General features: G+C 33.8%; 1 protein-coding gene across 2 annotated transcripts in view; it reads right to left on the bottom strand.

Annotated features, from left to right (window-relative positions):
- Positions 1-24,400, bottom strand: part of Eea1 (early endosome antigen 1) — a 93,246-nt gene that overhangs the window by 4,386 nt on the left and 64,460 nt on the right. For both annotated transcript variants that reach the window (XM_048358338.1, XM_048358339.1), the window contains 13 exons: positions 22,787-22,987; positions 21,061-21,174; positions 18,219-18,374; positions 16,760-16,899; positions 14,666-14,996; positions 12,578-12,679; positions 10,286-10,480; positions 8,946-9,128; positions 5,677-5,862; positions 4,021-4,152; positions 2,409-2,594; positions 1,022-1,260; positions 632-752 (listed from right to left, as the gene is read on the bottom strand). In XM_048358338.1, the coding sequence (XP_048214295.1) occupies positions 632-752; positions 1,022-1,260; positions 2,409-2,594; positions 4,021-4,152; positions 5,677-5,862; positions 8,946-9,128; positions 10,286-10,480; positions 12,578-12,679; positions 14,666-14,996; positions 16,760-16,899; positions 18,219-18,374; positions 21,061-21,174; positions 22,787-22,987 (2,286 nt within the window). The remainder of the gene's footprint in view (positions 1-631; positions 753-1,021; positions 1,261-2,408; positions 2,595-4,020; positions 4,153-5,676; positions 5,863-8,945; positions 9,129-10,285; positions 10,481-12,577; positions 12,680-14,665; positions 14,997-16,759; positions 16,900-18,218; positions 18,375-21,060; positions 21,175-22,786; positions 22,988-24,400) is intronic.

Below are 24,400 nucleotides of genomic sequence, written 5' to 3'. Positions count from 1 at the left end.
CCTAATTTATGTCCGATATTTACAAAATTTTGACTATGCAACATGGAATAAAACTTTATGAATTAGAAATACTTTGGTCAACTTCTATTTTCAAAAATAATTATAAATCTGAAATGGCAAAAAAATTAGTTCTCAAGGGCATTGGTAATTTTGAGCCTTTGGTGATTTCACTCTAAGCTTAATGATCAATCATCTCTTGGGATTCTGAGTGTACACTAAGATTACGTCCTTAATGTAATGACTTATATGTTTCTTGGTATTCCTGAATTTTATAATTCTTTCTCTCTATTAAAAATGCATGAATGACACAGCTCCCAAATTAATTCTTCAGATCTCTGAATCAAATTCTTTATATCATTTTTATTTAAATACCCACAAAATCTGTAATACCACTATCCCAACAGTAGCTATTTGAAAGTAATTATTAAACATGAGCTGTTTTTGTTGCTGCTGCTGTTGTGTTCATTTTGTGGTGCTAGGGTGGAACCCAGGGCTTTGAATATGCTGAGCAACCACTCTACCACTGAGCTATACTCTTAGCCCTGGTAGTCTGTACTAAAAGATGAAAAAGCAATGCTCACCAAGAGGTCATTGCTAGGCTAAGGAATGGTCTTACATCATGGTGGCTTACCTGGAGAGACTGGTTTTCTCTGCCAAGCTCCTGGACCGCAGCAGTTGTATTGTCCAGCTTTCTTTGCAATTCTAGTACTTTGGTCTGAAGCTTTTCGATTTCACCCTCTCCTTTAAGACACCTGGAATAGATTACAAAAGTAATTTTTTTACCATTAAAAACCCTGTAGAATAATACTTCAATAATTTTACTACTTTACTACTTTAATAATTTTACATCATTAATTTCAAATATCTAATTGTTTTATAGGTTAATTTTTAAATGGCTACTTACATACCTTCAGGAGCTACACAATTTTCTCAATTCTTCCTCTATTTTAAAACTGTGGAATATGATAATCGTTTTATCATTTACAATAGGTATAAACTAATTTTCCTAGGCATCAATCACCTTTCCAGTAGTGCTCTTCTTTCATCTTGATTATTCTGAACCGTTGCTTCTAGGACTGCTATTTCACCCCGTAAATCATCCGTTTGTTTCTCAAGCTCACTAACTCTCCGTTGACTAGACTGCCACTCCTTCTTTACAGTGCCTAAGTTCTCATTTAATGCTGTGATCTGCATGGTAAGTTTAGCCTCATTTTCTTCATGTTTCTTCATTCCTACTTCTTTTTCTTTTATTTCAGAATGCTGAGAAAAGAAAAAGGGTGGAGGTTATTACAAAAAGAGTATAAAATATGTAAGTTATTGAATTCAAAATACTGAAAATCCTGTTTCTTCAGTATACAGTTTCCTATTAAAATATTGAAAATACTGTTTCATCATACACTAATCAAACAGACTCTGCAAACAGTGTGTTTTAACTTAAATAGACTCAAACACCATAATGTAGAAATGATGATTATTAAGCTTCTTATAACTTAAGGAATGTAACACAACTTGAAATTCTTTTTTTTTCCTTCCACAACAAAGGAAGATATGCAGGGTTAACACAACAAGAAGTTCTTAAGAGCTGGTATTTCCAGCTTTCCATTGTCTTTCCATTCAACCTTCAGTTTCTACCCACCAAAAAACAAGCCCTTCAAATCACTGTTTGAACTTTAAATGACAATTCTTCAACTAAAACACTTAACAGTCAACTTATCTGGGAATATTTGGAGTCAGTTCAGTAAAGGAAGCCAGATGCTTCCCATTTGGCATGTCCATTGTAAGGTAAGAAAAACAGACCCTGATCACTGTAATTCTAAATAAAAGTTGGTTACTCTGTATCAGCATTCATTTTGATCAAAACAAATGAGTTTAACCTGATTAACTTTCACACTACTTACCTCAATATATATAGTTATAGGTTTGTTTCTGGCTTTGAAAGTGTCTTAAAATTGTACTTTAATTGATTTTTACTTCTATAAACCAGGATATAATTAAGGAATAAAATATTTCCAATCATGTCAACTATTTAAGCAGAACAGATTCCTTCCCTTTAAACATAAAATGTTTTGGGTTTTTTTTTTTAATGACAATTGTAACTTCAGGGGATAACACTCCTTTCAATGGACTGGTTTAAAGTTCTATTACAGGGGTTGGGAATATGGCCTAGTGGCAAGAGTGCTTGCCTAAAATACATGAAGCCCTAGGTTCGATTCCCCAGCACCACGTATACAGAAAATGGCCAGAAGTGGCGCTGTGGCTCAAGTGGCAGAGTGCTAGCCTTGAGCAAAAAGAAGCCAGGGACAGTGCTCAGGCCCTGAGTCCAAGGCCCAGGAACTGGCAAAAAAAAAAAAAAAAGCTCATAAAGTTCTATTACAAAGCATAAGTGAAAGCACTAACTACTCACTGACCAATTTAGCTTCTTTCTCAATAAATTCTTTCTTCAGCTCATCTTCTTCCCTTTTCACCTGCTCTTTTAACATCTGCTGTTTTTTTTTCTCCTGTTCAAGAGTTGCCTTCAGAGAGTCGACTTTTCCTTGAAGTTCTAATTTCTGCTGAATCAAAAGCTGTTTGGCATCCTTGAGATTTGTTACCTCCTGTTGAAAAAGGCCAAAATAAAACCACAAATAGTAAATATTTAAAAGTTACCACAACAGATACATTGAGTTTTATATCCTTGGATTCAAATTTAGTATTTCAAACAACTGATTAAAAGAGACCAGATTATTTAATTCCTGCTCACTAATCATTTGATTCAGGTGAAACATGGCATGCACGTTTTGAGTATATTATATGGGAAAATCTCTGCCTCCTACTTTTCCTTTCTTACATAACAAGTATTTACTGATGATTATTTAGTCATTGTATATTGGTAGATTCTGAGGACATAATAAATTATATATTTTCTGCCTTAAGGAAGTCTCATGTTAGAGGAATAAAAGAACACAAAATAATTTAGGATGGAAAATAGTAAATATGGTGATACACTTAGGAGTTATCAAGAGAGAATCTAACCTTTCTCTAAGAGATTAGATAATATTTGTAAGACAAATGAGGACTAGTTTCTTCAATTGCCTCTTTATACATGCTTCTAAGGGATAAAATGTTAAAAAAAATCAGACATTATTAAAGGATTTGAAGAAAAATAATTGAAAAATACATACCGTTTGTCTTGTATATAAGTTTATCTGACTTGGGGAAGGCAAGGAGAAGCACAAAAATGGTGGGGAAAAGGGTGAACTAATTAGCAGTAATACTCACTAGACACTGTGTTGAAAATGAACTATACAAGTTGTGGGGGAAGGGAGTCAGGAGAGAAAAACTGGGAGAAAACGAGGGAAGAGGTGACACTGTTCAAAAACAAATGTACTCATTACCTGACTTATGTAACTGCAACCCCTCGTACATCACCTTTACAATAAAAATAAAAATAAAAGAAAAATAATTGAAAAACATGCTCCTTTAAAAAAAAAATCTTACTTCTAACTGGGCACCAGTGGCTCACGTCTATAATCCTAGCTATTCAGGAGGTTGCAATCTAAGGATCACGGTTAGAAGCCAACCTGGGCAGGAAAGTCCATAAGACTCTTATCTTCAATGAACTACCAGAAAACCAGAACTAGTAGTAGAGTACTAGTATTGAACAGAGAGCTCAGGGATAGTGCCCAGTCCCTGAGTTCAAGCCCCATGACTGACAAAAAACAAAATCTTACTTCTAAATTCTTGTACATGTTCAGCTTGTTAGTTATTAACATAATTTTCTAAATCAATTCTTGATTAGAATTTCAGTGAAATCTAAACTTTTAGGTTACTCTGTCTTATTCATAATCTCAAAACAAAAGTAACAATTTCAACATGTATGTTGATACCATGAATACAAAAGCACTTTGGCAAATGTATCTGTCAAAAATAAAATAATTTGCCTAGCACATAGTAGGTTTTCTCAATTTCTTGAATGTATAATTATATATAAATTTAAAGAATAATAATATGACATGGAAGACAAGAAAACCATTAACCTACCTTTATGCTTTCTTGTTTGTGGGATTTGAGGTCTTCGCTTAGTTTAGTAATTTCTTTTTCTTGTCTACACTTAATTTCCTCTATCTCTGTCAATTTAGATTTCTCATTCACTAGCTCCTTCTCTTTCATGGACTGTAAAAAATGTTAAAAAATATTTTCAAAATCAAACATTTAACTGAAAATGAATAAGAAGCTGCTACTATTTAATGCTGACTCTGCCCTTTCTGCCAACCAAGCAATTTACACATCCTCTCTTCTTATTTCCCTTAGTAATATCATTAAAGTCATTAAATTGTTATCATTAATGTGAAATGTACAATGTCTGGCCAAAATAAGAACACTATAAAATTTAGCCAAAAATATGCTATTTCATTCTTTTTAACTCCTATTAGTATCACTATCACTAGATTTATACAAGGTACTAAGTGGAATATTATATATTATATCATTTAATATCTATTGCAGGATTTTTCAATCTCCATTTTACAGGTAAAGACGCAAAGCCCTAAGAAAAATTTAATGATCTATTTAGAGATAGTTCTTACACTAAACTAAGATGTGTCTGATCTATAACCCCTCATAATTAAATACTATACACTGTAGTTCTATAGAAACTCCCTAAACTTGAAGCACAATCATAAATTTAATTCATTCTAGTTCACTATCTGTACCTTTGCACATCCCCAATTTTTTAATTAAAGAGAATTTCAAGAATTCCATAATTCAGAATATATCAAGAATGCCAAGAATTATATTCAGAGTAATACCCAAACATCTGGTAGAAATATATAATTTCAAGAGCCAAACAAAAAATAAAGTGTTTGCTAGAACGTGAATTTCTCTTTAAATAGAGTTTAAACCAATTTTTAATGTGGTAGTCATATAAATCTTTTGGGTTTTTTGGTAGAACTGGAGTTTGAACTCAAGGCCTCATACTTGCTAGGCAGGTGCTCTACTGAAGAGCCACATCTCCAAGCCCTATGCCAATGCTTTTAACTTTATAATTTAGCAGAGTTTATGTAAAATTGTGTTTCTCTAGTAAAAGGTGATTCTTAATTTTAAGAATAGTTAACAGGGCTGGGGATATAGCCTAGTGGCAAGAGTGTCTGCCTCGGATACACGAGGCCCTAGGTTCGATTCCCCAGCACCACATATACAGAAAACGGCCAGAAGCGGCGCTGTGGCTCAAGTGGCAGAGTGCTAGCCTTGAGCGGGAAGAAGCCAGGGACAGTGCTCAAGCCCTGAGTCCAAGGCCCAGGACTGGCCAAAAAAAAAAAAAAAAAAGAATAGTTAACAAACAAGAATTATTTTAAACTCTTTAATTTGTATTCATGCATCTAGAGGATAACATTATAGGAGAAATAGTTGAAAGACTACAAATATTTGTTCTTGAATAGGTAAGAGTCTGTGGTGTTTATAAACCTCTGAAGAGCAGTAAGAAAGAAAACTGGGCACACATGACAAGGAAGTGAATAAGAAGTACTTGCTAGCCAAAACTTACAATGTCAAAAACATTCTAGTACATTCTATGGGTCTTCTACGAGAGCTATTAAAATAAGGGTGATATCAGTACTGCATAAAAGGTGTTACTAGATGATCTATAAGGCCACTGAATCTCTAGGAGTCTAAGATTAAGTAAAAAAAAAAATGAAGTACCTTTTCTTTCTGAATATCTTGTAGTGCTTTACTCTGCTCCTTCAGTTGCTGTTCTTTCTTTGCTGAATCTTGCTCTAAAGTAGCTTTGGCAGTCTTTAATTCTTGAATCAATTTATTTTGGTTTCCAATCTGATTTCTGTTTGAAATCAAATCTTCCTGTGCTAGAGAAAGCTTCTCTTCTACAGACTTACAAAAAACAATTCCTCCGAATTATTATGTCATTTTTAACAAAGTTAAACAAACATCAGTTAATAAAAACATTAAGGGAAACACTAGTCTTTTCTCCAGTTAACAACAGACATGTTCTGGATATCCTTCATAGCCTATCTGTCATGTGAACATCAAAGCATTTAGTTAAAACCAAAATTTAACAAGGTTTAGCCTAATTCATGCCTGAACGACAGGGTATTGTCTATTGCCTCCAGGGTACAAACCTGTACATGTTAAAGCATTAAGGACTATAACAGGATGGTTGTATATTTGTGTGCCTAATATATCTAAATATAGAAACATTTAGTAAAAACATCAGATAATAGGAATTTTTCAGCCCCTTTGAAATCTTATGAGATACTCCTGAACATGTGGTCTGTTGCTAACAGAAGCTTCATTACATAGCATAAGACAGCATGTTTATGTATGCTCTTCAATATGATCATGAAAAATACAAAAATACAAAAAATAAATTATGTACTCTCATATCTATGTGGTAAAATACTTGGTTAAAAACTGAGGTAATTCCTGAAGTTTTAGAAACAATTTAAAACTCTTATCTGATCTTTAATATTAGCTGGGTGATATAAAGGAATATCATAAGATCACATCAAATATACTAGGGAATTGTATATATAGTTATAGAAAAGGCAATTTTAGATAGGAAAACAATTTAAAAGAGATATAGTTAAATTCTGTATTATGTATACATATAACTTAGCCAATTTGACATATCCCATCAAAAAACAAGTATTTCATAAACCATCCAGCAGATGGGGCTAATGGCATAAATCAGGCCAGTATGTCTCCCATCCTACTGGAGTCCACAGTAGAAAGCCTTGACATAGTTACAAAAGATTCTGAACTTCCTTCTATCTTATATATAAAATCATAAAATATCACTGAACCAAAAAGAAAATAATGGTTGATAACCAACTCTTATTCTGGTCTACAAATACCATTTAAATTCGCCAGTAATTTTCTCATAAAAATAATTTCCTACTTAGGTCTTATGCTTCTCACTCTAGATGCATGTAATAATAATTTTGGCATGATAGTGTTGACTTATGAGCTATAAATCCATTTATTAGACTAAGCTCTAGGTAAATGACATATCCGTATGAAAACTGTGCTTATATAGAACTTTTATACTCATTAAACTCCATCTATCAATGAATACCCCTCAAACTCCTAATTTTCTTCATCCTTTTTATTACACACCCAAATCAACATCATCCTGCACTTAGACTACTGTAAAGTGTCCTTTCTAGTCTCTTGCTTTCAGCATTGTTCCTCTATAATCTTTTTTATCATTCTGCTATCTGACATTTGCCCCAAATATAAAACAATATAACTCCCTTCATTAGATCCTTGCTGCCTTAGGTTAAATCCAAACTCCACCACAGACCTTCCTAGCATTTCAATCTATTAAAAAGAGATAATAACAACAATTTAACACTATCTAAATTCTTTTTTCCTTACAAATGTATTTTTGTTAATTTTTCTGGCTAAGTTTCTGTTTAGTTGTTTTTAAGACAGACTCTTACTATGTAGCCTAAGATAGCCTCGACTTGTGGTTCTCCTGCCTCAGATTCCTCAATGCTGGGATCACAAATATATACCACAATGTCCAGCTTAATTCGGGTATTTTGCTCTTGCATGTGCATGCTATTGGTACTATGAAAATTCTCTTACCTGATTATCTACTTCTGTGTCAAATCATTAGTTACTATTGATTCCTTCACTTCTCTTGCAGCCTGTTAGGTATTCAGACCTTTTGTTTACTCTCCCTCTCCCCACCCCCACTATTCTGTCTTTATTAACTTTATTTAACCCTAGTTCTTAATAACTCACATCTGTTTACCCAAATCTGTGAAGACAGATTACCTCTTAACTAATCTTTGTAAGATCAGTCAACTCAAGTTTTTTTAAACCTTCATGATAACTACAGTTTTTCATTTTACTACTCTGCTTAGACTCTTCACTTTTTCTACCATTTAAAATCCAACGGTCTTTGTTAAAATAATTCACAATTTAGATGGAACTTCTTAACCTAAATTCCATACACAATCCACAACTACAGGGAGACATCACATTAAGCATGTCCTAGCTTTGCTTACTCCCACTGTAGTACCTTTTATCAAATATGCCCTTTCTCAGGATTCTGCATATTCAAATTTTACATATCCTTCAGGACCCAGTAAAGTCCTTTCTCCTCCAAAATGACTTCCCTACCAGAACCTATGCATAAAATATATACATCATATGCAAATAAACATTTTAATACTCTGATTTTCAACAGATGGTTACAATTCTACAGTTTAAATAAACAAATAAAAATCCAAGACATAGGAAAGGAACAGAAAGCATGGTATTTGGGAGGAAGGTTAAGAAAAAAGAGGAAAGACTGGCTGAATATTCTCTAAGGAAACACAAATATTTCAGTTCTCTTAGAGAAAAGTGGTAATGTTATATAAAAATTGTTTATCTTTTCCATATCCTTCATTTTAGTAAACTTGATATTTTATCACTGACAAAATTATATTCAAAACCCAACATTATTTGATAATTAAGGTGAAGTTTGGGCTATAATATCCTAAATTTAATCATTTAACATTCCAGTAATCTCATGAAGGTGACGAATAACAAAACCTAAAATCAGCACTGCTTAATGAATTATAGTAAGATTGCTTGCATTTTTCACAAGTGCTTGTATTTAAAATTTCCTTCGATTTTCTAAATTGACCCATCACTGAGGTTATCTTGAAATAAAAACATCAAGATCCTTAGGATACACTAGTTGACATAGATAACTATTATTTCACTATTACAAATAGAACTTACTTTAAAATGCCCACATTTATGTATATCATTATTTTGTTATACTATAAAACAACTTAATTTCTTAAAGCATGTTAATCTGAAAATAATATTTAACAGAAAACAAACATGATGATTCAAAAATATGAACAGTTCCTTGCCCATTGGGCTCATATGAATCAACTAATGAATGCCTATAACAACTAGCTGAATTTTATGGCATAATATAGTTTAAATACCTTAAGATCTTGCCTTGTGGCCAGAAGTTCAGATTCCTTTCCATAGAAGTCAGATTGAAGCTGTTTTAGATTTTCCTGACATTTTTCATAAGTAGTTTTTAACACCGCTACTTTTTCTTTCTCTGCTGCAAGTTCCTGGGCTGCCTTTGCTGACTGCTGCTGGAGTTTACTCTCAAGCTCTGTCTGAAACATGAATAAGAATTTAAAACAGGATACTAATAAAAACCATTACAAATATAAAATGAAACTTGTACAAGTAAGCTTTTTTCAAAACAAGTTCATCTGAATTTATGTTCTAAAATTCTACTTCATAAAAGGAACTTACTTTATACTCATAAAGTCAAGAAAGACAAAATTTAGGGCTGGGGATATAGCCTAGTGGCAAGAGTGCCTGCCTCGGATACACGAGGCCCTAGGTTCGATTCCCCAGCACCACATATACAGAAAACGGCCAGAAGCGGCGCTGTGGCTCAAGTGGCAGAGTGCTAGCCTTGAGCGGGAAGAAGCCAGGGACAGTGCTCAGGCCCTGAGTCCAAGGCCCAGGACTGGCCAAAAAAAAAAAAGAAAGACAAAATTTAAGTCACAATTTAAAAATCATATAATGCAGCCAGTGGATCATGCCTGTAATCCTTGGTACCCAGAGTTCAAGCCTCAGGACTGCCAAAAAAAAAAAGTTAAGTCTGAAAACACAATAAATAGAAAAGTTTGATAACTGCTTTACCAGTAAACATAAAAGTTTGGGGAGAAAAAAAACAGATGCAAGGGTTTCTGCCTGCAATCCTAGCTACTTAGGTGGCTGAGATCTGAGGATCACAGTTTGAAGCCAACCCAGGCAGGAAAGTCTAAGACTCTTTTATCTCCCAATAAACCACCAAAAAGCTGGAAGAAGAGCAGTGGCTCAACTGGTAGAGCACCAGTTTGTGCAAAAAAACTCAAGTTCTGAGTTCATGCCCCAGAACTAGCACACACACTCAAAAATTAAATATACTATATGAAACCTTTTTGTTTTTTGCTTTCCTTAGTAAAGATGATTTGTTTTGAATTTAAATTTGTCTAATAAATTAAAATAATAAATTGCCTAATGTTATTTGTGTATTAGATAAATAACTGATAAGAGAATTTTAAATTATATGCTGGCTATAGTGAGTGGGAATCATGACATATTTAATCATATAGTAAAATATAAAGTATACATTTAGCATAGAAAAATTAGAAAATTAAGAATCTGTTAACTTAGAAAATATGTACAATTTGCTATGGTAAAATCCTATGTCTTAATCATATTATTAGCTTAATTGCCAATTTTTCCTTCCTATCAAAAGTAAAATAATTATCAATACCTTCTGTGAAACAGCTATTTTAACTTCTCCTTGGAGTGCTTCAATTTGCTTTTTCTTCTGTTCAATTGATTGTTTTAACTCATTCGTATTCTCCAGAAGTTGCTGCTCTTCTTTTTCTTTTCGTTTTAAAGTATTTTGGGCCTGAATGACTTCTTCCTTAATTGAATTGAGTTCCAAGGTCACCTTATGAGTAATCTGAAAAAAAAAAAAAAAAAAAGAAAAGAAAAGAATTGTGATTGGGAGTCAGTAATCCAAAGGACATTCATGGAGTACCTACAACTTGTCACACACTACTCTTGGTAGAAATTACTGACCCTTTGGCAACAAAGAATCAGCAGTTAACAGAAGAGAAAAAAATTGCTCCCTTCATATTGCTCTAATAACTGACACTATTCACTATTTAAAGTAACCTGAAAGAGTAATATTCATTATTGCTTACTTAATGCTATTTTCCTTTTTAAACTTATAGTTGTATATATAGGTAGAGTTGCAAATGAAGTAGATAAATATGCATTTATATCATACAGAATAAGAATGCCAACATTAAGTTTAAATGGTTGGAATATCTATTCACTTCCAAAAGTATTTTCAAATACTACTGAGCCTATCTCATAATCAGAAAGAAAAGCTCTATATTACTGTGATAAAACTAATATCCTTTTGGGCAAGTATTTTAGCATCTGTTTGATGACACTAAATTATATCACATAATAATTACCTCATTTGGACATATGGGCATATTTTACTTCTATTTTGTTTTAGCCATCCACTAAGACATTCCTGTTCAAATTTAGAACATCAAGAAGTCACATTGAGGTTCTTCTGTGGCCACAAAGAAGCACTATTTTAAACTTTCCCAGCCAAACTCATATTTCCCCCTTATGCATATTTTATTATGAACAGAGAATTGCATTCGGGAACTTGACTGTATTCAAAATGATTTCCAAAAAAGTTTTCATTATATACAGAGATGCGTTCATCTCCAATGTTTAGGCAAACACTTTTATGTAAAACAGGAATCAGGTAATATAGCAACAACTATGATTATGTTATAAAAACTGGTGACAAAATAATAGTTAATATATAAGCATTTACTTTGTTATAATTAGCATTATGAGCACTTTAATTATATTAATCCATTCATTTCTATTGTCAGTCCCCTTTAACTGTTGAGGAAAGTGGAGTACAGAGTGATTAGGGAAAGTGTCAAAATGTCAAAAAGGCATGGTGAATAAATGGCATAATTAGGACATTTATTTGGACAATTTTTCTTGCCAGTCTTGCCTGGGGCTTGAACTCAGGGCCTGGGCACTGGCTCTGACCTTTTGTTCAAAGGCTAGCATTCTACCACTTGAGCCACAGCGCTACTTTTGGCTTTTTCTGTTTATGTGGTACTAAGGAATTGAACCCAGGGTTTCATGCATGATAGGCAAACACTATCACTAAGCTACATTTCCAGCCCTATTTGGACAATATTGATTCAGAACTTGGGTACTATGTAATTATAGATTTGTCACTTACACGGTTGGTATCCATAACACAAATGTCTTCTTTCAATCAACAATCAGAATACAATGATATATCAAACCAGATTTTTTAGAAAGTTGTATGCCTAACTATAGCTGATAAAGGGAATGTCTTCAAAGAGTAAAAGTGTGCAACACCTACTTATTTACTCATTTGCTGTGTATTTTAACTGAAGATCTACCAAAATACTGACAATAGAAATATCTCATCTTTTGGTGGTTCTGAGGATTGAATTCAGGAGTCTGAACCTACTAGGCAAGCAGTCTACCACTGAACTAAATCCTCAGCACAGAAATATCTCTTGATCATTAGGTAGACATAATCAAATATATCATTAATATAAATACCACTGAAATAAATAGCCCTTAAAAGGATACTTCTACAGAATCTGATCTTTTCCACCATAATAATGTTGCTAACCTAAATTATTTAATTATTTGTTTATTAGTCCATAGTTAGTTGTTCCAATTTTCTGCTTTCTGTGAATTTTTATCCCTTTATTTGGGTCTTTTATTTAAAACTCAACTGTTGTAGTGGTAAGTAGTATAAAAATATGTATATGTGTATAAGTGTAATGGACTATACATTTATGAAAAATACATGCATACAAACACACACACACAAATATATATTTTGGTATGTATAGTCCATTACATTTAAGAGAAATAAACACTCTTTTGACCTAACAATCAGGGTAAAAATATTTTGCAAATATAAAGGCTTATTATACTTCAGGTATTTATGCCCTAAAAAGGCAAATCTTACCTCCTTCTCTTTCTCAAGTAATTGTTTCAGTTCATTCTGTTCTTTTACTGTGCTTTCTGTCTTTACTTGAAGTTGATGCTTTAATTCTTTGCAAGTTTTTTCCTAAAAAGGAAATTATGTAACACAGAATATGTTTGTAATGGCATTAAGTTTGATTTTATACGCTTAAGGAAATAGATTAAAACTGATGAGCTAAAATAGAATAAGATCATTTGTTTCAATGATACCGACAGGCAACTATTACAAAATTAAGCAGGCAACAAAACGCTAGGGATTTCAGTAATCAATTCATAGTTATAATAAAATATTTTACAGGTGGCCAGCACCTGCAATTCAAGCTCCTCAAAGACTGAGCTCTGCGGACTGCATACCAACACACAACTCTTACAGAAGTAAGGGGGCAACAGAATGACAGGGATTTCAATAACCAACTCATAGTTATAATAAAATATTTTACAGGTGGCTAGCACCTGCAATTTTAGTTCCTCAAAGACAGATCTGAAGATTGCAGTTAGAAGCCAACCCCAAACAGGCAAACCTGAGAGACTCATATCTACAATTAACCAGCAAAAAGCTAGAACTGGAGGTGTGGCTTAAGTGCTAGAGCATCAGCAGTAAGAGAAAAAGCCAAACAAGAATGCAAGGACCTGAGTTCAAATATTGTAAGAGGAGAAAAGAAGGAGGGAGGGTGGGCTGGGAATATGGCCCAGTGGCAAGAGAGCTCGTCTGGTATACAGGAAGCCCTAGGTTCTATTCCCCAGAACCACATATATAGAAAACGGCCAGAGGTGGCGCTGTGTCTCAAGTGGTAGAGTGCTAGCCTTGAGCAAAAAGAAGCCAGGGACAGTGCTCAGGCCCTGAGTTCAAGGACCAGGACTGGCAAAAAAAAAAAATAGAAGGAGGGAGGGTGAGGGAAGGAAGGAAGGAAGGAAGGAAGGAAGGGAAGGAAGGAGATTACAATTTAGAAGCCACATTTTTTTGTCACAAAAATCAATTATATTTAATTTTTCAATTCATTTATAAAGTAGATCAATGAGATTCAAGAAAATAGCAGCAGGAAAAAATTTTCAAGAAAATGTTAGATAATAAAAAAACAGTCACATGGGCTGGGAATATGGCCTACTGGCAAGAGTGCTTGCCTCATATACATGAAGCCCTGGGTTCGATTCCCCAGCACCACATATATAGAAAACGGCCAGAATTGGCGCTGTGGCTCAAGTGGCAGAGTGCTAGCCTTGAGCAAAAAGAAAGAAGCCAGGGACAATGCTCAGGCCCTGAGTCCAAGGCCCAGGACTGGGGGGGAAAAAAAAAAAAAAAGTCACATAACTCAAGAGAGATAGGTACAGATAGTAAAAGTCTTCAAACAGGAAGCAGTATCATGTTTTTTTATGCTCCAAAATACTTTTACTTTTACAGAATTGTACTTTTGCTGTTAGTTTATGTTGTCATATTTCTAAGAATTCATTCTCCAAGCATTTCATGAGACTAATTTTTTGTCTGTTGCTTATAGATATTTTATGGTATTACTAAACAAAATATTACCAAGAGTTTTAGAATATTCAATAATCAGAAAGTTTATAGTAGCATAATTAAAATTCATTAGATTCTTTGTATTTTCTCTTTTTTCTTTCAGATAAGTGATTAATAATGACTTTCACTGGTAGCTGTACTCTCTATGGAAATACTAAAAGAATAAACATGCTGCAGTCTATCTGCAATCTTTCACCAAAACAACAACAGAAAAAAAAATACAGTCAGCTGAAACTATTATTGGCCTTGATAAAATTGTGTTGCAAGCATGCCATTATGTTTGGCAAACTTTTTCTCAGGGTAAGAAATCAGACTTCCTTTCCTTCATAAGAACTATTTTAAAACACATAAATGTAGGATGTAAATGCAACAGTGAATTAAGCTAACCGATCAATACATTTACTAATTAATTCACTCATTTTGGTGGCATCAGGGTTTTGCTAGCCAAGAGTGTTGCCCACTTGAGCTATGTACCTCCAGCCCAATACATCTTAAATAGATGTACATTTTAAATAGAATATTCACTGGTACCTAAGAAAGAAAACATAAAGAACTAACCAAATCTAATATAGTGGCTTTTCCTTTCTGATTCTCCTTTTCAAATTCACTTTGGGTGTTTTTCAATGTCTCTGAAGCTTTTGACAATTTTTCTTTTGCTGCAGATAACTCTCTCATTAGTGTTTCTTTCTCTGTCTTCACTTGTTTCAATTCTGTTAGTGCTGTTTGTATTTTGTTACTCAATTCCTTGTGCTGCATCTTTGCATCTTGACTTAATTTTTCAATTTCTTGCTTCAGGATAATCTTCTCTTCTTCTTGCTTAGTAAGCATTTGTTTAATATTTTCAAGGGCTTCGGATTTTTTCTGTAGATTTAATTTTGTACTGGATACTCTAGGTATTTAAGGAACAATTAAAAATATGCATAGTTTACCATTCAAAGTTAATAATAAATTATTGAGTTTCGAAACTTTCTTATATAGTTCAAAAGCAAAACTAGTTTAATTTCATAATTTTACACAATTGAAAAATGTCTGATTTTGTCATCTAACATATTACATGATTTTCTTCTAAGCAACTAAATTAATAATTTAAGCCTTTGACTTAGTCCAATCTGTCCATAATAAATAAGCAAAGAAAACTAATAGTAAACTATAGCAGGTATTCAATGGCCAAAAAGGTTTTCCAAGCTCAAGGTGTTATTTCCCAAATACATTGTGAACTTTGCTTCTTCCCTCAAAAACACAAAATAACTTATATTTGATAGCTTTAAAATCTCAAAAACATGTAAGATAATAGAGGAAATATTAGATACAAAAAGAACAACTGAAACTATAAATGAAAGAGCCAGGCACCAGTGGCATGTGTGCAATCCTAGCAACTCAGGAGGCTGATATCTGAGGATCACAATCTGAAGCCAGCTCAAGGCAAGAATAAACTACTCAAAAAAAAAAAAAAAAACCTGGAAGTTGTAGACTGCTAGCTTTGAGAACAAAAAGGCCAGGGACAACATGTAGACACACACACACACACAAAAAAAAATGAAAGATAATGTAGTAGTATCAGGATACACCAATGAAACAAGATGAAGGACATAAACAACACCACATATATTATTGTGAAAAAGTTTTCTTCCAAATAGTACTAGAACAATTTAATGATATACAGTGGATATCCTTATATGCACACCAGAAAAACAGTTACTTACTGAGTTCAAAACAAAATTTATCAATAGAAAGTTTATTTAACAAGGCAAATGGACCAGCTAGAAAGGGAAATGAGGAAACTAGGAGTAATAAAAGTCTTCTATACTGAAGACAGGTATGGGGAAATCCTGTGGTTCCAAAGAGTATAACTCTTTACTGTAACTCAAATTGTATATGTGCGATCTGTACCTTTAACTGGGTGCAAATTTACCTCAATAATAACAAATAAGAATATACACTGATTTTGGTGTTTACCTTATGCTTAATCATAGACAATCTGTAAAAGTCTATCAGAAAGTTGAAAAAAATCATTTTTGTAAGAGATAATAAATTTCTTACTTGGTCCTCCTTGACTCTAAGGGAGGTACACACACACACACACACACACACACACACACACACACACACACACATACACACACCAATATTTAATTTTTGTATTATATAACCTGGTGAATAACTCAAAATAATAGCTTACAAGAAATGGGCATGGTATTATTGTAGGAAAGACACAAGCTGATCCGAAATTTATTACTTTTCAGTCCTTTCTAGTGAAGTTAACTTTAAAAATATTATGATATGCTGGCCACCATCATACAGGTGGCTAACACCTATAATCCTAACTACTCAGGAGGCTGAGATCTAAGGATTATGCTTCAAAGGCAGCCTGGGCAGGAAAGACTGGCTGTGGCTCAAATAATAGAGTACTAGCCTTGAGCAAAGAAGCTCAGGAACAGCAGCCAGCATTCAGTTCAAACCACAGGACTGGCACCCAAAAGAAAATACTACGATGGCTTTACTTTTCATTCACGTTAACATTAGTAGTTTATTAAATTAGCATAAACACATAATGAATCTTTTTAACAACAATGAAAGAAAAATTAAAATCTTAAGGAAATGTTAATACTTTTTTAATAAACTTTGATTTAAAAGTAGGGTAGTTTATCTTACATTTCACTCTCCATTTCAAGTTGTTTACTCAGTTCTGTGATTCTAAGTTCTAAATCCCTGTTCAGCTGTCTTTGCTGTTGAAGATCCTGTAAAGTTTGTTCCTTGCTTGCTTTAACCTCTAGAGCATCGGTTTCTAATTTCTATGGAAGAAATATAAGAGTTGTTTTAATGTTAATCATTATCAAGATTTTTATTGACGGCACTAAAAATTAAACAAAATAACTCATATTTGCTAAATTCTCTACCACTTGAGCTATGTCCCCAGTCATTTTGTTTTCAAGACAAGATCTTACTATTCCCAGTCTGTCCTCAAATTTGCAATCCTCCTGCAATTTTAGATACCTGGCATCAACCTGTTACTGAATATTATGACATTTTGTTCATATTCAAATTGGTATCAAAACTAAACACAAAAAATAACCATAAAATACTTATGTTGTAGTAGAAAACACATTCTGAAGCCAGACATGTAAAACTACTCCTGTAATTCCAAGTACTTATGAGGCAGAGATCAGGATTGCAGTTCCAAGCAAACTGTTATCAATACTCATTGACAAAACAAGCTAGGCATATTAGTTCCCTTCTGTCACTCCAGCTAAAGAGGTTTATTTAGAGGGATCATGGTCCAAAGCCAGCTTGGGTAAAAACAAAAGACCTTATCTGAAAAATAAGCAACAAAGGGCTGGGAAGTAAGTGAGTAGAGTGCCTACCAAGCAAGCACAGGCTCTAAGTTCCAACTCTCAAAAGAGGAAAAAAAAATTCCTAAACCATTACTGAGTAAGGAAATTATTTACAGTCTTTCAGAGGACCTGATATAGACTTTGTACATATATATACTATGTGTGTGTGTATATATATATGTACACACATAATTCAATAATCATTCATGTTTCACTTGATTGTAGAAGTATAAGTTACATACATATAACTTGAGAAAACTTTAACTGATAATCAAAAGATTCAAGTCAAATCCTTTTCTGACATATCTATTTATTTTATCTCTTCAGAAAATCCACACTTAGGTTCCTTGGAATTATGTTACAGTTTATTATGGCCTAAATGTATTAATTTAGAAGCAAAATAAAAAACTATAGGTACAAAAAAGTATATATCCAAAATAGATTGGAATTAAGAAGATGGAAAAATGAAAGAATAGATTTTGTTATAGCATCAAAAATTCTGATAAATTTCACACAATTATAGAGTAGATCTCTTTTTAATTGTCTTTTGGAGATAGTTTACCACGAAGTAGGTATATATGTAATTTATAAAAGTCACCTGTTAATAAAGTAATTGAAAATAAAGACAATTCAAAATTAAGAAAAAATAGTAAGTATTTTTTGAAAGCTTATATTACACTTGTCCTTGTAAATGAAAACCTTTTTATTGTATGTAGGCTATCAGATTTCAAGGCTATTTAACAGAAAATATGACTAAATTTAACATCTTTTGTACAAACCTTAATTTGTCCTTCAAGGTCTTCAGCTTTTTGTTCTAAAGAGAGGTGTTTTTCTTTATATTCCTTAAGATGACTTTCTAGCTGGTTGCAATGTTCTTGCTTGTCTTGTAACTTTGTAGTGATCTGGTCCAATTGTGTGGTGATCTTATTTAACTCCTACAGAAAATGCACCATTGAAGAAAACTTAATGAGGCTTTCTATTCTCTAGTGCCCACATGTTCAAAGTAAAATCAAAACCTCTAATTTTATTTAAGAAAATATCTGAAGTGAAACCTGAAGTTAAATGATATATCTTTTTTTTTTTTTTTTTTTTTTTTTTGGCCAGTCCTGGGCCTTGGACTCAGGGCCTGAGCACTGTCCCTGGCTTCTTCCCGCTCAAGGCTAGCACTCTGCCACTTGAGCCACAGCACCACTTCTGGCCATTTTCTGTATATGTGGTGCTGGGGAATCGAACCTAGGGCCTCTTGTATCCGAGGCAGGCACTCTTGCCGCTAGGCTATATCCCCAGCCCCTAAATGATATATCTTTACTAACATAAAATTATTAAAATTTTTACAGTGTGTAAGATACTAACTTTATGCTTATAAATAGTTAAATTTCTGTTGCTTGGTGTCTTTTTGGTATTTTTTTGTTTTGCTTTTGGCAGTACTGGAAATCAAACACAGGGACTCATACCATAAAAACACATCCTCAAATGGATTTTTAAGGTATCTCATTTTTTTCCTTTTTATTATTACCTTAGTTAGTTGTAAAAGGAGTTGTTAATTAACAAAGCAGTCTATGAATACAACATATCTTGACCATTTTTACCTCTTTCAATTTTCTCACCCATCCCTCCTTACCAACCTCTTTTTTCACTCTTCCTAATTTTGCAGGCTATACAACAGATTCTTAATTATTTAATGGTGTTCCACAAAGAATTATTTTAGGAGGCAAAGTATATAACCAAATATTAAATAGGAATAACAGCAGAGTAACTATTACATTATAATTAAATGTTGAAAACACTCAAACACCATTTTTGAAAATAATATTCTAGGACCAAGGGGCCAATGGCTCATGTTTCTAATCTTAGCTACTAGGGAAAATAAGGTTGGGAGGACTAAGGTTTGAAGCCAACCCTGGCAGAAAAGTTCACAAGAGCCCTTCTCAACCCATAGCTGCAAGTGATGGCACAAACTTTTCATCTAGCTATGGTTAGAAGTAAAAAATAGGAGGAAGGAGATTTAAGCATGCATCTAGACGAAAGGGAGACCCTAGCCCAATAATTGCCAGTGCAAAACAGGGCTGCAAAGGGTACATGAAGATAGAATGCCTGCCTAGTAAGCACAAGGCCCTGATTTCAAACATCTCTCAAAAATATTTTAAAAATATTATAATGATTACACTTTTTTGTTTTTCTTTTATTAAATTAATTCTGGTCCCTACCTCTTCAACCCACTCTCTAGACATCATTCTTCTAGTTAGAAGCTAACATTTTCCAGTGGTTATAGGGAAGGAAAATATGTTTTATTTTTCTAAGGAAGAAATCAAAATGAAGATAATAAGAAGAAACATAAAAATTCAGGTTATAGTCATCCTGACCATATTGACAGGAAAAGTATTCTTTTTTTTTCTCCCAAACCTTTACACATTTGTAATACTTGTTCAAGTCATTGGAATATACAGTCACATTGAAAGAATAAAATAAAAATTAGTAAAGCCATAAAGATAACTATTACTGTTTTAACGACTTTCTTTCCTTTTCTATATGCTAGTTTCCCTTTTTATGTGGTGCAATATGCATAAAAAATTAATGTGTATAATACATACATACATATATATAATATTTCAATGGTTATGAAGATCTGGAGCTATATATACCAAATTTAATAGCATATATTCCATCAAAGGAGAAAAATTGGAGTTAAAGGGTGACTACAGAAAAGTTTTGTTTTGCTTTTGAAAGTTAGATATATATATTTTTATTTTTATATAAAAATGGACACATGAACAAGTATTAATTCTTGAATAACAGGTAAATACTAAAAATTTCTACCTAATAAAGGTAAGACTGGAATTTTGACCTCAATTCTAAAATTCCTAGTAAGAAAAGTAATTTCTACATCCCCCATCCCTTCCTTCCTCCTATGACCAAGAAATAGAATCATTCTTATAATTGAGATGGAAAATAGTGTTCCTTTCCTGCTTCTAAGTGACAAGTACATCTGGGCCAGGACCTAGCCTGCCTACTAAAAACTAGTGTAGGAGCTGGGAATGTGGCTTAGTGGTAGAGTGCTTGCCTAGCATGCACAAGCCCTGGGTTTGATTCCTCAGCACCACATAAACAGAAAAGGCCAGGAAGTGGTGCTGTGGCTCAAGAGGTAAAGTGCTAGCCTTGAGCAAAAAGAAGCCAGAGGCAGTACTTGGGCCCTGAGTCCAAGCCCCATGACTGGCAAAAAAAAAAAAAAAGTGTAGAAGTCTATATTTCTTTCCCAATCATTGTATCTTGATGGGGTGAAGCAACATTTCTATAATAAGGAGTAACTAAGTCATCTCCATACCAAGGCTTCTGCTAAGGAAGAAATGTAATACAGTATTATAGGAACCCCAACCACTATTGACCATCAGCTGAGTTTTGTCAAAAACAAAAGTATTTTTATCTCCATCTGCCCGACTCCTCAACTGGTTCCAACTCAGGGAGCGATTAAGTGAAAGTAAGCAAATCTGTCACTAGATAACATAGAGCTGGCTATCACTTTTATCTGCATTTTATCTTCATTCTATCACTCTTATCGGCATTTATAATTAACTTATCTATCAGAGCAGTAGGTTACAGTATGAAATTATATCAGGTTCCTACCTGCTGTTTATCCTGTAATGCATTTTGAGCTGTGTCCAAGTGATTCTGAAGATCAGCTCTTTGAGCAGTTTTTGCTGCTTCTGCTGATAGCAATAATTCAGTTTTGGCTTTAATCTGTAACAAAACTACAAGTTATTAATTCTGTTTTCGTTTTCTCTTGGTTTGAGTGCACTTTACTTTGGTCACTCCACTATTTAAAAATTAAGTCTGTTGATTTAAAAAATACTCCAATACTAAAAACTACATATGTATGTGAAAATCCCCAAAACAGGACTAGGCAAGGTGACTCAATAATGTTTTAATAACAATGAAAAGATATTCCTTTATCATACCAAAACATGATAGAACCATTTGTTACAAAAACAAGTGGTGGTGCCTGCCTGTAACTCCAGCATTATGAATTCAAAGCCACCCCAGGCTATACAGTAAGACTCTATGAAAAAAGATGGGAAGGTAAAGAAGGAGGGAAGGACAGAGGAAGAGAAAAAATAAATTACATTTTTACTGAGAAAAGGTCACTGTCTTTTTCAGAAGTGTTTATCTGAAGTTTACTATTACAATGAACTAAATAACTGTCAAAGAAAAGGATGGCTCCAAAGCTGCTCAAGATTGTCAGACTCCATGGGCTGGGGATATAGCCTAGTGGCAAGAGTGCCTGCCTCCGATACACGAGGCCCTAGGTTTGATTCCCCAGCACCACATAAACAGAAAATGGCCAGAAGCGGCGCTGTGGCTCAAGTGGCAGAGTGCTAGCCTTGAGCAGGAAGAAGCCAGGGACAGTGCTCAGGCCCTGAGTCCAAGGCCCAGGACTGGCCAAAAAAAAAAAAAAAAAAAAAGATTGTCAGACTCCAGATTCAAAACAAACTGGAAGTACATTTGCAATTCACTGTTTCTTGACAACTTTTCACCAAAAGTTTTATTGGGGGTGGGGAGAGATAGCAGTGGTTGTATTAGGGGCTGAATTCTGGGCTTCATTCTACCACTTACTTAGGTCATGTGCTTTGTGCTTTAGTTATTTTTCAGGCAGAATCTCTAGTTTATGCCCTAGTCAGGCTGGACCATTCCATCTTCTTATGCCTACTGCAGACCTAGGATGATGATGCATATAGCACCATGCCTCGTTATTGACCGAAATGGGGGTCCTTAACCAAGCACATTTAGCTTAGAAATATAATGGAATAATATCAAATAAATTTGAATGTCCAAGGCAATATGGAGTTAATCAAAACAAAAGCTAAATCATCCAATGACTTTAGGAGATACAGTTTCCAGAGAAATAAAAAAGTTTTGAAAACGGTAAGTGGGGGGGAGGGGCTGGGAATATAGCCTAGTGGCAAGAGTGCTTGCCTCACATACATGAAGCCCTGGGTTTGAGTCCTCAGCACCACATATATAGAAAACTGCCAGAAGTGGCACTGTGGCTCAAGTGGCAGAGTGCTAGCCTTGAGCAAAAAGAATCCAGGGACAGTGCTCAGGCCCTGAGTCCAAGGCCCAGGACTGGCAAAAAGAAAAAGAAATGGTAAGGGAAAAAAAGGAGAGGAAGGGAGAGGAAAGGACTAGAAAAGCTATACAAATAAGAACACTTAACAACTGCATTCTTTAATTTTTATTTCCAATATTATTCTAATAAAATGCACAACAAAAGCAAGAGAAAAGTAAAAATAATTCGCATTGTGAAACCAGTCATTTATTCACACAAACTTAATGAATAGGAGACTTCTGTTACCTGTATGTCAAGCTGAGAGACCTTCTCTTTGCTTTCATTTAATTGACTATTTAATTCACTGACACTGGTTTCTAGAGAAAGGACACGGTCTTGTGCGGCTCTAAGGTGTGCCTTCTGTTCTTGCACCTGGTCATGTAAATTCTCCTGGGCTTGTTTATGGCTTTCTGACTGATTTTTTAGCTTCTCTGTCAGTTGAGTTACCTATTATGCAAACAAGACTACAATTATGAAATTCACAAATGACATGAAGAGCTAAGAAATTCATATGTAAGCCCTACGAGATTATTAAGCTGCTCTATAATAGGTTATCTCATATTTTTATAAGTAAAATTATTCACTTCTTTCCAAAATTAAGTAACATGCCATTTCAATAAAAACAACATCAACTTCAGACATATTATTTTTAAATACTCTCCATTTAACCATAATTTACATATAGTAAGTTCCTCTATGTATAAAATTAGCTGTCTGAAAAATGCATATACTCATGTTCCCATCACTACAATCAAATTAAATAAAATTTTCATTATCCCCAAACATTTTCTCCTACCTCTTTGCACTCATTCTAACTTCTCATCTCTAGCCCAAGACAACCACTGAACTGTTTGAGTAGTAAGACTCCCCAAAATATTCTTAATATTTATAAAGTGTCAGAAAAACAGGAACTATTATCAGATATCTCAAATATTTTCTCCAAGACAGTACCTTGCCTTTTGTTTTAATAATGATACCTATTGAAGAACATTCATTTTTTGAAATTTAGATAAAATTCATCTGATATTAATAATCATATTTAAATTTTTCAGCCATAATGTCTACAAATTTTGTCTCCTTATCCTCATGTACTCATTATCCTCATTATACTATTATAGCCTACATATTTCTCATCATTAAGATACTATTATTAGCCCGGCACTGGTGGCTCACGCCTATAATCCTACCTACTCAGGAGGCTGAAATCTGAGGATTGCGGTTCAAAGCCATTCTGGACAGAAAAGTCCCCATGAGACTCTTTTATCCAATACACTACTCAAAAAAAGCCAGAAGTGGTGCTGTGGCTCAAGTGATAAGAGTGCACTAGCCTTAAGCACAAAGAAGTTCAGGGACAGCACCCAAACCCTAGGCCCAGTCCAAAAAAAAAAAAAAAAAAAGATACTATTATTTCCCTTTCTCCCTCTGTTTACTCTGTTTCATTTTGGATAGTTTCAATCGTCTTTTCTTCAAATTCATTGTTTCTTATTTGTTTAATGCATTAAATATATGATAAAAAATTTCAGTGCAAGTATTTTATGTATTCTGTCTCTATTTCTATTGAAACAGTTTTACCTTGCAAGGTATTTTAAAGTACTTGTATGACAATTCCATTATCTTCATTTCAGGTGTGTTTCTACCTAGTAATTTTTTCCTGTTACAATCCACAATTTTGTTCTTAATATGTTTAGTAACATTCTCTTCCTTAGTCTGTATTGTTGTGTTTTCCTTGAAAAATGTTGAGTTTTGTTTCAACAGGAAGTTAATGTATTTGTGGTTTAAGTAAGCCACAAAAATAAACCTTTTAGTGTTTGTTATGCAATTATGAGGTGTACAGTAGCTTTTATTCTAGCTATTCTTCGC

This window comes from Perognathus longimembris, chromosome 1 (assembly GCF_023159225.1).
Source record: "Perognathus longimembris pacificus isolate PPM17 chromosome 1, ASM2315922v1, whole genome shotgun sequence".
NCBI lineage: Eukaryota > Metazoa > Chordata > Mammalia > Rodentia > Heteromyidae > Perognathus > Perognathus longimembris.
The sequence above is the reverse complement of the archived record's forward strand: the minus strand, read 5'-3'. Positions and strand labels throughout refer to the sequence as shown.